Consider the following 14,968-nt stretch of genomic DNA (forward strand, 5'->3'; position numbering starts at 1 on the left):
ATCTACTATCTGCATAAGTGGTCTTTCATTGAAGACTTGGAGCCAAAAAGCCATACCAGCCTCCTCCCTACAGACTATGTGCCCTGGTAAGGAGTGCCAAATCATAACAGACCTCTATGGCCAGTATTTGCACCTGAATCTGATATCCAGCAGGTTTCTTGTGGCCGTCCGTATTTACCATCCTCCCCCACAGACTACAATAGATGAGCTGAGTGCAAATACGGAGCCGTGTGCAAAGGAGGCAGGATGAAGAACCTTGTGTGTCTATTGGATGTAAATCAACCCCTTGTACTGTTTAAATACCCCTGTGTTTCCAAATAAACTCCTGTTTTCACCTCAACATGAGTGCTGTCTAATGCTTGGGGTAAGCTGCTATGATCCCTTACTGTACATTTCAGGACAATAGCCACACGGTGTAGCTCAGCTTCGGCTAGCCACAGTGGTAAAGCAGCTCTGGTGCAGCGACGTCCCTCCTTCTCTCTGCAATGCTGGTTCTGCCTGGCGATGAAGGGGTTAATTGTTGGTGTCCCAAGCAATGTTTGGCGGGAGTACCCAGTCGGGGTACAGGTCAGTCCCGTCACAATACCTATGACACGGAAATAAGGCCAAGCAACTCAACTATTCAGAAAAGCACACAGAAACTGTGATAGAGAAAAAAGGTGCACAGGACTGACAAGAAAAAAATGTAAATATTTGGCTGTAACAAAAAGCAGTTTGTTCTCTGAAGGGCTGGAGAGCTGTACAAGAATGAGTTTTTTCAGCCAACAGTGATGCATGGTGGAGGTTCCTTGGAAGTTTGGGACTAAATGGAGTTGGGAGCTTGGTCAGCATTAATGACCGCTCCAATGCTGAGTAAGGCAGATGCTTATCCATCTATATTTCATGATGGATAAGTATCTGCCTTTCTCAGCATTGGAGAGGGGGGCATTTAATTGGCTCTGAATGTATTATGCAACATGACAACGACCCTTAACATACAGTCAAAGCCATTAAAAAACATTCCTGGAGTCCTGGAAGTTATGGCAGCTCCCTCCCATTCAAGCGCAACATAATCAAGTATGTCTGGGAATACATTAGGAGAAGCAGCTTAGGCTGCCTAAATCCTTAGTTCGTTCTACAAGATGTTTGAAACATCTCACCTGCCAAGATCCTTAAAAAAAAAACAAAAAACTGTGTGCAATTGCATCTGGAAGCCACCAAATATTGAGTTTATATACATGTTTCTTCTGTTTACGTATTTCACATTTTGTTAAATAATAAAAATAAAATGTTATATCTATTTTTGAAACTATTCTTACTTTAAAGCATTTTTTCATAACTGCCTAAAAATAATATTTTTTATTTGATTTGTAATGCAATATGCAAACTTCATTTCACAGAATTAGAATCTACTAAAAAAGTACAGCAGATAACCCTGTTCCATACAGTTTGATGTGCTTTATCACTTTTTTAAGACACTGCACTAAATTGAACTGGTGACTGTGTGTCCAACTGAGAGTTACATATCATTATACAAGTGATGCACCTGTACATATACATCTTGACAGAATGTTTACCCATAAGTAGTAACTAAGTATACACAATAACATGTTGGCATAAGCTGAAATACTTGTTATGTAGTCATACTATGTTGAGAGAAAAAAAGGCATTATAAGCACATTCATACTTTTAATGCTTTACATTACAATAGTTTTAAAATCACAATCAGCACTTAAGTTATAATCAATTCAGCAAAGGACACAATAGTACAAGCGTTAAAAACGGACCATTACACCCTTAATCGGATTTGCTTAACCATTTTTTTCAGTTTAAACATCTTGTTTACACTATACATTTCTGTTCTAATTATGCAGCCTCATGCTTCACATAGAAAAAAGTAATTCACAACATTAAGAAAAAAAGGACAATTTGTGAAATAAAGAAAATAAATATCAGTATTACACAAAGCTGTACATAAAAGCTGCTTAGGTTCAGTTATATAAAAAATATGCTTTAGTGCAACCTCACATATATTGATGCTATTTTCTTTACATTGACTTTACTCAATGCCCCAAAAAGGCAAGGAAATTACATTTATTACAAAGCAGATACACAAACTCTAAAGAGTAATGCTAAAATGCTTATAAGAATATAAGCAAAGGAAAGAAAAAGGCACAAACATCTGTACAATGAGTACTATCAAGACCCAATAAAAGGAAGTTTATTTTGGTCAGATCTTGGGGGGTATATAGTTAGTGATTTGAGAATATATATATATATATATATATATATATATATATATATATATATACACACACACACACATAGACACACACAATTACTTGTTCTAATAAAGGTAATTTCAGGGAGAATTTCTTTAAAGTAAATCAGACATGCCGTGAATGTGTTTTCTTCCACAAGAAAAACTCATAAAGCTTACATGCCCATCCAAGTCAACAGAATTCACTAGATTCAGGTGATGTGCCTTTCACTTAATGTGTGTTTTGTGGATCCTCTTTCTTATGAAATCCTAATTTTGCTATATCTTTTATAGAATTGTGAATGAGCTGGTGTAGACGGTCATGTATTCAAATTGTCTTTTTCTATGTGCAAGTCAACATGGGTGGTTGAAGGACATACCTCAGGTTCAGTAAAGTGCCTAATGCCAAGCTGTGCGCGTAATGATTTTTTTTTATTGGGTTCAGTTGAGAGTTGGTCCTGGTTCAGTGGTAGACCTTCCTCTGTGGCAATCCTTAGGCAAGCAATGCCTTTTGTGCAAGTATGTATATTTTCTTCCTGCTCCCCTTCCATTGGTTTGAAGCGCTGCCTTGCTGCATTTGAGATGGTCCAGGCAGCTCTTGAAGGGTCTTTTGAAGAAAAATGTTTCTCATGATGCAATATCTTACATGACTCAGAGGCTATATTTCCTTTCTCTGGGCTTCTTGGGTTCAGGGATTTGGTTGTAGAGGGAGGGGGACCAGGCTGAATTGTAGAAATTGAGTGAATCATTTGGATCCCCCCTATCGGGATCATTGGTAAAGGTGCTCGAATCTGTTGCTGTGAGTGCAATGGAAGGTGGCTAAAAATATAGTCACTGTGATCATCTGGAGTCATTCTAGTGCTTTGATGTTCAGGAACATCTTCTGTTGAGAGTCCTGTATATGGAACCTGGGTCCAGCTCTTTCTTAAATTCTGTAGAAGTAAAGAATATATAATACATAATTTGAAAATGGTGTCCACAAATAAATATCTACAATACTAATCTATAGTTAAAGATCCTCAAAACAGGAAAAAATCTTATTTGAAATATTAAATCAATATAAGCCAAATCTATGTAAAATAGTTGAAAGCAATAAAAAGTACAGAGGCAAGACAACAGAGAATAAAACGTAATATTGCTTTATAGAAATCACAGGGTTCTAACTTGACCTCGCAAATCAATGTCAAAGAAAAAACTGCAAATCAAGTCTATACATCCAAAGTACATAAAATCCTTATTTGCAACAATATGACTTTTTTGTACCCTCCGTGACCTAGGCTGTTAACATTTTAATTTTCTCCTCTCCCATTTAGTGTACCCACACACGTTATATATAAATTTTTTCAGGGCACGAAGGGCTTTCTCCAGATATGATTTTTTTTATCATATCTATTTTCCTATAAAAAAAAGAAAATATGCTGAAAAAGGTAAAAAAAAAAAAAGCATGTTTTCTCACTTTTATTAGAAAAATATTTTACTCATCTACAAAAGCTAATGAAAGAAAACTGCTAAATAGATTCTACTATTTGTCCTGAGTTTAGAAATACCCAATGTTTTAATGTATCTTTTTTTTTTGTCTTTTTTGTTATAAAGTATAAGTAGACTTTTGCCATCTCAAAACCATTTTTTCCAAATCTGGTCACTCTGCCCCATGTGTTATTTGGGACATCATTGGGCTGGCCAATGCAAATTAAAATGCTGGTATATTAAACCTTTCCATGCACTAATTCTACTTTGTCATACTTTTTGGTAGTAAATTTATTTTGTGGTTTTTTCAACTTGTAATTCAGGAATACATTTATATCTCCTGGTATATGACACTGCCAAACAACACTCCGATATGTGTTTAGCAACATCCCCCAAGTACAGTGATACCCCATCAAACCATATTTTTTAGACACCCCAAGGCATTTCAAATGATGGTATTTTAACCCTTTTAATGCATGAGATGCTACCACCAGCTTTTGTGGTAGTAATTTGTTCTGTATTCTTTTTCACACACATTGTACTTTAGGTATAAATTTACAGCCCTTGGTATATGTAACTGCCAACAACACTCCAATATGTGTTCCGTAAAATCTCTCGAGTACAATGATATCACCCATGCATGTCTGTTTCGGGGCTAAAAGGCCACATTTGGGAAGTGTGCTTTTTTCATTTTAGTCAGTCTGTACCTATGTCCTATTTGGGACATCTCTGAACCCGATCCACTCAAATTTAACCCATTATACCATTCATTTTTTTTTAAAGACGACACCCCTTAGGTATTTGAAATCCTAGTATTTTAACTCTTTCCATGTCAAGATTTTTAGGAAGATACAGAGCTAATTTTAGCACATACTTTTTTTTACATTTTGTTGGAACTGAATGGTTCCCCTGATGGTGACATCACTGCATAATTTTAAAATGGTACTACAGTTTTATTTTATTTTTTAGCTAAATGAAATTTTTTTCCATTTGTCTCCTATCTCGCTAGAGTTTCCTCCCGTCTCGCTAAAGTTTCCCCTTTGCTGAAATCCATTCCTGGATTTCCAAATGCTCTGTTCTGTGCTTCTGATTCTTTGATTCCGGTTTTGCTCTTAGCTTCTGCTCTGTTTCCTTTATAAGGCGTGCCCCACCCGTTTGTTATGTTTGTCTCAGTCTGTAGTCTATAGGTATGTCCTTCTTGGTTTTGTGTTTAGAGTCAATGTTTAGTTTCAGTTTATTAGTAATTCAGTAGAGAGGGTTTAGTGCTTCTACAACTTTGGCATAGTGGTGGGCTAAGCATACTATGGCCATATGATGTGACGGAATCTCCAATTGTTATCACATAGTCCTAGGCTAGTTCCTGTATTCATGTTTGTCTGTCTCTTATGTACCTTTGCCCTCTTTTCCCCGAATCATTGGAGGATTTCGGTTCCTCTCTCTCCCCATGTTCCAGTTGATGTCCTATCCTTGCTTAAAGGAGAAGCGTCCGAGGATCACTCCTCACTCCATCCCTTGTGTTCCTTGTTCCCTGTCCTTTGTTGTGTCCAGTACATGTATGTCTTGTCTGGCTATGTTTCTTGCTTGGTCTCCCTGTCCCTTGCTTGGTCTCCCTGTCCCTTGCTCACTCTGTCCCCCTCGCTTGCTATGTCTCTGCTGTTACTCTGCTTAGCTTGCCTACTCCCAGCCTGCAGCATCCTGTACATGATTCTAGTGCTATGTTTCATGCCTGCTCCAGGGTGCCTGCAGGATATCTCCAAGTTCTGGTCAACATCAGCTGCTATGTCAGGGCCCTGGTATGTGGCTGCACAACCCTAGATGCCCACTGGGAGAGTGCAGTCGCCCTGCTCCAGGCCCTGTCCAACTCCGCTTCTGCGCAATAACTCCTGAACACAATCTTTGGGTGCTCTGGGTCATTACAGTCGTCTGTATGGACCAAGTCCATGACAGCCCTCTCCCCTTAGGTCTTTTTCTGTGTCCCCTGCCTTTATCCCATAATCCTATCCATTCCCCAAAAGCATTCCCTAAACTTCCTTGCCCTGTCTGTGCCTTTGCCCTATTCTCTGCCCCCTCTCCATCTACTCACTCAGCTTCTCCAGTCACTGTCTGGTCTCCTCTGATATCTCTATGCAGATACAGAAACAATGCTGATAGGGGACAGGGGAATGAGGTGTACACAGGGCATTCAGTAGAAGTTGCCCTAAATTATAATATAATCCTTGCTTGCCTGTAGAGGTAATACACAGCTTTCTTTATGGGTACTGAAATGGTTAATTGTCATTTGCATATCTATTCTGCTCTGTAGATTTTATCAGATGTATTAGTCTGAGAAAAATGGTTCCTCTGCCCATACCATGTATGTTTAGCTTCAATACCCAATACCCCAGTTTTATTTTTCAATTTTTTTCTCTTTTAAAATTTTTTTTTTCAAAAACATAAAAATGAACTTCACTGCAGATAAGAGCCAGTCAGCCTGTTGTCTGCCTGTTTTATCTCCTGTAAAGGCTCAAAAAATAATGTACACACAAAAAAACACAATTTACAGATGTCCCAGATGTCTGTCATGCTTTTGGAACATTGTGGGGTCTAAATTGGTACATTTTTTTTCAAATCTAGCATTCTAATGGTCTTACTTGGGCAAGCACTTGCTACATAAATGTTTTTTTAACATTGCTTTCTATTGAATGCTTTCATGCATGTGATGCATTTAAAACCCCATCACATGCGTGTAAGTACCTTCACTGGTATCCATGCAGCGTCTAGAAGCTGCTCTGCTGCCGATCGTTGTGAAAATGCTACTCTTGAGGAAAATTAACTATATTGTCCTACGTACTCAGAGGTAAGAAACGCAAGCTATATTAGTACCTCTTGAGTCAGGAAGGGGTTAACAGTTAAAATCATGGTATAATAGATATGAAAATTATTATATTTAAACAATACTTCAGAACAACAAGATAAGGAAATATTGTGGACTTAGGGATTGTGATAAATGCTTATGGGTCATAACTTAATTTGTTTTCTAAAATTGACTCACTGCATCTAAGAGGCTCAGTAAAAACATATTATCCTTTTGAGTGATGGGGGTTGTACCGATTTTTCCCTATCAAAGGCAGAGACAATTTTTTTTTTTTGGTATAATTACATTTATGCGACAACTTACATTTTAGGCATGGAAACCTAAATATTTTATTCAGGACAAATAAACCTATTCATAGATACCTAGTTTAGGTTTCCATATTATTATTATTATTATTATTATATATTGGTAAAAACATAAAAAATGACATTTTTTCTCTTATTATGTCCCAAAAAATCCAAATTATAAAAGTTATGGAAATAGTGTTCTTAAAAGCAGTTGTCCGCTTGGTAACTTTATCCAACAGATGTGGTTGTACATTTACCTAGATTAAACACATAGGTGAGAGTGCATAACATATCAGTTTAGGCACATTTCATATACATTATAGACTTACAAATGTTCATCTACCCATTTTAAAAAAATAAATAAAAATAAAATGTATTTCAATAAATAAATGTATCTCTGTTTTTAGTTATTAATGGAGAAGGTGGTGTTTAGGGACACACTTGTAATGTTACAGTCCCTGATCCCTGCATGATAGTTAACTGACCTCATTATGTATACTGTATATGTGCCCTCCATGCGCTATTTTATTTATTTACAATTAGTGAATACTTTATGGAAAACAGGTCATCTACTGGATCCTAATGGAGTGTAGCAGGTGACTGGGTACGGTGACTCAAGAAAAGCTAAAGAAAACCTAAAAGGCTAAAGAAATATTCTTGATCTTAAGAACTGTGAGAGAGACCATGTGTAAAATTAAAACTGTTTTACCCTTTATTACTGTAGTGGACATGGATTGCGTCGTCCATTATTAGTGATCCACGTCACAGCTGTATCTCCCTTTGGATAAACCACTCCCCTAACTGTGGCATACATTACCATACCAATTAGTTCTATTGTTTAAGAAGTGCATTACCTCTACCACCAGGTAGCACACTAAACAATATATGTACACATCATCACTCACTCTAGAGAGTGAGTTATATTGTATATATTGTTTATCTAAGACCATAGATAATGGCTGCCTACATGAAAAGCCATGTGGGCGATACCCATGGGTGTAGGAACCCCTAAAAATCTGGGGGGGCAGCATTTTCCCCCATCAGATCCCCACTTTCTCCCCATCTCTTTTTTTGCAAACACGTACAATAATATATAACTTGAAACACTGGTAAAAATAATGTACGTTTAATACATTAAATATAGGAAAACACTGCTCTGTAACAAAAATATGCAATCACTCCGTCCGCTCCCAGATTAGGGGAAGACTGTGAGAGTCAGTGCAGTCTTCCCTCCTTCTGACTACTCCTTGACATTAAATCCAAAATAGAGAAGCAGAGGCTCAGCACTGAAATGGTAAATTGAGTTTATTTCACACAGGCAATGTTTCGACACACAGGTCTTTTACGTTGCCTCTATGAAATAAACTCACCTTATCATTTGAGTGCTGAGCCTCTGCTTCTCTATTTTGGATTTAGAAGGACTTGGTGGTACCCTGGCTTGTACACCATCTCACAACTGAGTGCTGCATTCCAACCTTTGTTTCTGTGTATACTCTGTGACATTGAGAGGTCCTCATCCCCCCTCCCGTAATCATCCCCTAAATCCCTTTGTCCCTCATTCACTAAACCACACCTCTCTTTTACTTACTCCCTGTAGTTCAGGTATAGATCAAATAAACAACACATGGAAACAGCACGTACAGGTATAGATTAACTGAATAAGACCTACAAACTCTGTATTTGCAGGTATATATAAATAATGTATGGAAACATAGCATAGCAGATATGGATCAACAGAATAACACATAAACCCAGCTTTGCAGGTATAAATCAACTGGAATTCACATATAAACTCAGCATTAAAGAGAAAAACCCCCTAAATTACAGCATAGATCACAGGTTGCACACCCCAAAGGTCAGCCCTGGCATCCACATTCTCCACATAGAACCTGACCAGCACTCAGATTACACAAACAAATTACAGCCCAGTGTGAGCCAACTTTGTCCCCAAACAGCCCAGTGTGAGCCAACTTTGTACCCAAACAGCCCAGCGTGAACCAACTTTGTCCCCAAACAGCCCAGCTCACAAATAATTAAAGCAATTCATCCACACATTAATACCCCCTTCTCACACTATCTACCCCCTCCCTACCTCCCTTCTTCTCACTAGCTACCCTCTCCCTACCCCCCCTTGTCACTAGCTACCCTCTCCCTACCCCCTTCTCACTAGCTACCCTCTCACTACCCCCCTTTGTAGGTCACTTACCGTGCAGTCCTGTGGTGGGAGCGCGAAGCCTCTGTCTCGCTGCTCTACCGCGATACACGCAGCTTCAATGCTGAGCGCCGGCACCGAAACAGACGCCTTACGCTCCCACCACTGCAGTCGGGTGGCGGCAGGGAGCAGAGGAGACAGAAGGACACCGAGCGGTTGCTGAAAACTACCGCTCGGCACCCCTCTCTCCTCCTGCAGCGCGGGTTCCTACGGCCCTGCGGGGGATTTCTTTATTATCGGTCCCCCCCGCATGAGTTACTAGGGGGGGGGATCTTATTTATTGTTGTATTGTTAGATGTGTTTTGTCTAAATTGCGTATTAAATATTAGCATAATTCTGCATAAAACAGGCCATGACCACAACAGTTGGTGTAGCTGGCAGGATGCAGTAAAGATTATTAATGAGAATACCGTGTATTTACTCTGCATTTATCGCATAAAGTTAGATTTGTATGTTTACGCTCTAGTGCTCTAAAGCCATGTGTTGGTGTGTTTAAACTCTAGTGCATAACCCCTATATTACAGTACAGAGTCTAGTGCTTGTGACTGAAGGGACACCTTGTCTGATTAAACTGAAGGGGTTGATGTAAAGAAATAAAACATTGATGTTTGCTTTGTGGAAGGGTTGTATTGTTTTCAGAACCCTGGGAACTGAATTGTTTTAGAAATCTGTTTGGATATCCAAATCAGCTCTGGTAGTATAAGGATGACCGAGGGATAATGCTATTATAGGAAGATGATATTAATGGAGGTTACTAGGCTTTAGGCAGGAAGGCAGCAAATGTACTGTTGTGCATGATTTGTAGTGCAATGATAAGTGTGATGCTTCACTGTGTCTTATTTTCACTCTAGGAGATTGGTGTCCTTTTTTAAGACATCCTGGATTTCTATTGAGGATAAGACACTTCAAACAGCAGGGAGCATGTAGTTCCATTTTATTGGAATTGCTGTCTTGACAGGATCAAGATGGATCAAGATCAAGAGGAGTGTCACATGAGGGAAAGATTCAGTTGGAGATTATTTTGGGAATAACATTTAGGGTTATTATAACTGTTATTTTTTTATATGTTCGTATGTACAAGATATCTGTGAAATGAGTGCCATAGTGGGGAGGATTATTTCCTGGAGAGATACATTTATGTATCATTGCTATATGATGTGAATCGAGGTGGAATGTAGTGGACGTGGATTGCGTCATCCATTATTAGTGATTCACATCACAGGCGCAATATCTGTATCTCCCTTTGGATAAACCACTCCCCTAACTGTGGCATACATTACAATACCAATTAGTTCTATTATTTAAGAAGTGCATTACCTCTACCACCAGGTAGCACTAGAGATTGAGTGATGATGTGTACATATATTGTTTATCTAAGACCATAGATAATGGCTGCCTACATGAAAAGCCATGTGGAACAAGAACAATGGGATATCAGGAACTCAAGAAAGAAGGGGGAGGAGCAGAAGCGGCTGGAAGGAGGGGAAGGAAGCAGCATGGCAGACGGTAAGGGAGCTGTGAAAGTTTGCCAGAAAAAAGGTATGAGATAGAAAGCTGCTCTTCTATCTTGGGATAGTTAAATGCCAAGAAGCTAGGACTAGTTTAGTGCCTAGTATTGTAACTAAAAATTAGAACCTGGTATCTAGAGCCATTTTGGAAACTGAACACCAAAGGAGTAATTTGATATGCTGATACTCTCTGAAGTTAAGTACATATGTTATTACAATGTTATTAGATTATAATTGTTGACTGTCTGTAACTTTATGGTAACCTTTTTCGATATATTGTTTTTACTGCTAGAGGTATTAATAAAGTATATCAAAACATCTCTTGGTATTCATCTTTACATAATTTAACTGTATTCTTGAATCAAATTTAATGTTGTATTGTTAGATGTGTACTAATTCCAATTGTAAAAATAGTAAATTCTTCAATGACACAGGACAAAAAACAAAATAATAAAGAAAACAAAAAAACTCAATAGTCACCAAAGTGTTTTGTCCACGTTGCTGGACTAGATACACACCCATTCCTCCTAGGTGGTATTTATAGCAAATACTTAATGAGGGAGTGTGTACAACTTGGGCCACTATCCCACATCAATTTAAAACAATTGTAGGTAAAAACAATCTTTCAGATATTGTCAGGAACCACTTTTTCGCTGCCTGAACCATGGCTTTTTCATACCTGTGGTATATAACTCTGCTACCACTAGTGGCCACCCTCCACCCTCTGAAGCACTCAGAACTCAATTACTAGGATCAGGTGTGCCTTGTTACCTGGGTTGAGCCCTAGTTAATACATTCAGCTGGGCCTTGTTACCTGGATTACCCTGCCTTTATGAACCTGCCCTGCCCTTCAGTCCCCTTTGTATTGAAGTCTGTGGACCTTTCTGCTGTGGCTCTGCAACTGTACCATTCCTGGTTACCTGCTTTGTGCCCTTCCAAGTGGGCTCTGTGCCTTTCGTGCCCTTCCAAGTGAGCTCCGTGCCTTTCGTGCCCTTTCAAGTGGGCTCCGTGCCTTTCGTGCCCTTTCAAGTGGGCTCCGTGCCTTTCGTGTCCTTCCAAGTGGGCTCCCTGCCTTTCGTGCCCTCCCAAGTGGGCTCCCTGCCTTTCGTGCCTTCCCAAGTGGGCTCCCTGCCTTTCGTGCCCTCCCAAGTGGGCTCTCTGCCTTTCGTGCCCTCCCAAGTGGGCTTTCTGCCTTTCGTGCCCTCCCAAGTGGGCTCTCTGCCTTTCGTGCCGTCCCAAGTGGGCTCTCTGCCTTTCGTGCTCTTCCAAGTGGGCTCCCTGCCAAAAGACTTATTACCGGTATTTATTTTTTCCTGCCATACGTCCGGTTTCTTGCTTACAGACTGTATTACCCTTAATGCCTCCATCCGTCTGCTATAGCCACTGCGCTTTCAGCGGCTTCTAGGCAAGCTCTCTGACTTAAGTCGTGGTCTGCAGATAATGCCTCTTAACACAAGCTGTGCAGCATTCTGCTCCCCTGAGCCACCTCTTCGGCAGCGATCTAGACACGATTCTAGAATCCACCACGGGGGACAAGCACTGGTTACCTCGGAGGAGAGGACCACCTCGTTTCAGGTCAAATTATTACAGAGCTCCAAGAGACAGAGAGTCCTACAGGCCCTCAATCTCCAATCAAGACTACCAGTCCTTTCGGGGTAAACCCTACACAAGAGGAAGATTCCAGAGAGGAAGAGGAAGGGACGGTAAAGCAGGAAGGTTCTGACGCCAGCAGGCTTCAGGTAGGGGGCAGGTTGACCGGTTTCATTCATGCCTGGGAAGAGATCACCTCAGACCCCTGGGTCCTTCACATCATCGAGCAAGGCTATGCTCTGGAACTTACTCACCTACCTGCCCAGAAATTCCTGATGTCCATGCCCCCGCCAGATCCTTGGAAAAGATCGGGCTTCTTCTCCACTCTCAACAACCTAATTCACGAAAGGGCTCTGGTCCCGGTCCCTCATCAGGAGGTAGGAGAGGGAACCTACTCCCACGTCTTTGTCGTGCCAAAACCATCCGGGAAATTCAGGCTAATAATCAACCTACATACAGATAAGATACAACAGGTTCCGGATGGAATCCCTGAAGTCCGCCACAGAGATCATTTCTTCGGGGGACTTCATGGTCACCATAGACCTGCGGGATGCCTATTTACATGTTCCCATCAGAAGAGACCACCAAAGATTCCTCCGTCTGGCCGTCCCATTACCTCAAGGTATTCGACATTTTCAGTTTTGGGCTCTTCCTTTTGGAATTGCTTCAGCACCTCGGATCTTCACGAAGCTCATGTCGGTGGTCGTGGCCTTCGTGAGGCAAAAAAGGCATAAAGGTGGTCCCATATCTGGACAATTGGCTCCTCGTAGCAGCCTCAGCAACTTTGCTCCAGTCCCAGCTGGAGGTTTCTCTCAGGACCCTCTACAACCTAGGATGGCTAGTAAACATACTCAAGTCACAGTTGCTTCCAAACATACGTCGTACCTTTCTGGGAATGATCCTCGACTCACACGTACAGAAGACGTTTCTCCCTCGGGACAAGATCCTAAGATTGAGGGAATTCACGCACGAGGTCCTAAAGAACAAGTCGGTGTTCATCAGAGCCATCATGTCATTGCTCGGTCTAATGACCGCCTCCATCTCAGCGGTTCCCTGGGCACTTGCTCACGCAAGACCTCTTCAACAGTTCCTACTGGATCACTGGGATCGCTCCAGGATGTCCTTTCGCAAGAAGGTCCGACTTTCTCCCTTCGTTCGGGAATCACTCCAATGGTGGCTGACAGCCAAGAATCTTTCACAGGGACTCTCTTGGCAGACGAGAGACTGGGTGGTAATTTCCACCGACGCCAGTTTGAGAGGCTGGGGGGCTGTTATGGGAAGCAATATTACCCAGGGAACTTGGTCTCCTCAGGAATCAGACCGGCACATACATTTTCTAGAACCGTTAGCGGTTTGGAGGGCTCTAAGGTTCTGGTCTCCAATCCTGCGGCACAAGTCCATCAGGATCTTTTCAGGCAACGACGCCGTTGTGGCCTATCTTTCCAAACAAGGTGGTACCAGAAGCAGGCGCCTGCAGACCCTGACCGCTCAGATCTGCCGATGGGCGGAGTTCAGTCATTGCACACTCTCCGCGGTTCATCTCAAGGGTTCACTGAATCAGGAGGCGGATTACCTCAGCAGGAACTCAGTACTTCCGGGAGAATGGTCCTTAAACAGAGGGGTCTTCGCCTTCATCTCACAGAAATGGGGTACTCCTCAGATAGACCTGATGGCCACGCACCTAAACAAACAGGTACAGGAGTTTTTCTCTCTCTCACCAGTCGGCCGTCCCCGAGCCCTGGAAGTAACTCTCGCAGGCCTGGGACTTCGATCTTGCATATGTTTTTCCTCCGCTTCCCCTTATCTCCAGAGTGCTCCGGAAGATTCGGGAAAACCCTCAAAGAGTCATCCTGGTTGTTCCTTTCTGGCCTCGAAGAATCTGGTTTTCAGACCTTACCAACCTCGCCATAGACGAGCCCATGCTTCTTCCTCAGGTGAAGGATGTTCTCGTTTAAGGCCCTGTTCTCCACCTAGATCCCTCCCAGTTCAACCTCTCAGCATGGCTTCTGAAAGGGAGATCCTGACCTCAAAGGGATTAACTTCATCAGTGGTGGAAACGATTCTCTCCAGCCGCAAGAAGACTACGGCTGCTAAATACCAGAAGGTTTGGGAAACGTTCATCACCTGGTGCAATGGGCACGAAGTATCCTCTCCATCCATCCGTGAGGTGCTGCGCTTTTTACAAGACGGCTTCGATAAGGGGTTATAACCCGCTACAATCAAGGTCCAGATCTCAGCTCTCAGCAACTTCTTGGACTCCAATCTGGCTTCCCATCCCTGGATCTCCAGATTTTCTAAGGGGATGTGCAGACTTCGCCCTAGGCTCCGTCTGTCGGTTCCACCTTGGGACCTTAACCTCGTGTTGCACCAACTCACCACGTCTCCTTTTGAGCCTCTAGAGGATACCTCTCTAAAGCTACTCACCTACAAGGTGGTCCTTTTAGTAGCCCTCACTTCCCCTAGGAGGGTGAGTGAGCTCCAGGCTCTCTCCAGAGTGGAACCTTTTCTCAGGATTCTGCCAGACTGCATTATCCTCCGTTTACCACCAGAGTTTCTCCCTAAAGTAGTCTCACCTTTCCATTCGGATCAGCAGATTGTCTTACCTACTTTATGTCCGGATCCCAAGAATCCCATAGAGCTGGAACTCCACTCGCTAGACCTGCGGAGGTGTATCCTGTCTTATCTCTCGCGTACGTCTGCCTGGAAGAAATCCAACACTCTCTTCCTGTCTTTTGCGGGGACCCGCAAGGGCAGAGCAGTATCCAGGGCTTCCATAAGCCGCTGGCTGAAGGACGCAATCACCTTATGTTA

General features: G+C 41.8%; 1 protein-coding gene across 1 annotated transcript in view; it reads right to left on the reverse strand.

The window, feature by feature from the left end:
• Window positions 1-1,655: 1,655 nt before the first annotated feature.
• HIVEP2 (HIVEP zinc finger 2) overlaps window positions 1,656-14,968 on the reverse strand; it is a 95,520-nt gene continuing 82,207 nt past the window's right edge. The window contains exon 6 of the mRNA XM_053460867.1: window positions 1,656-3,171. Within this exon, the coding sequence (XP_053316842.1) occupies window positions 2,560-3,171 (612 nt within the window). The 3' untranslated portion in view covers window positions 1,656-2,559. The remainder of the gene's footprint in view (window positions 3,172-14,968) is intronic.

Source organism: Spea bombifrons, chromosome 3 (assembly GCF_027358695.1).
Source record: "Spea bombifrons isolate aSpeBom1 chromosome 3, aSpeBom1.2.pri, whole genome shotgun sequence".
Classification (NCBI taxonomy): Eukaryota; Metazoa; Chordata; class Amphibia; order Anura; family Pelobatidae; genus Spea; species Spea bombifrons.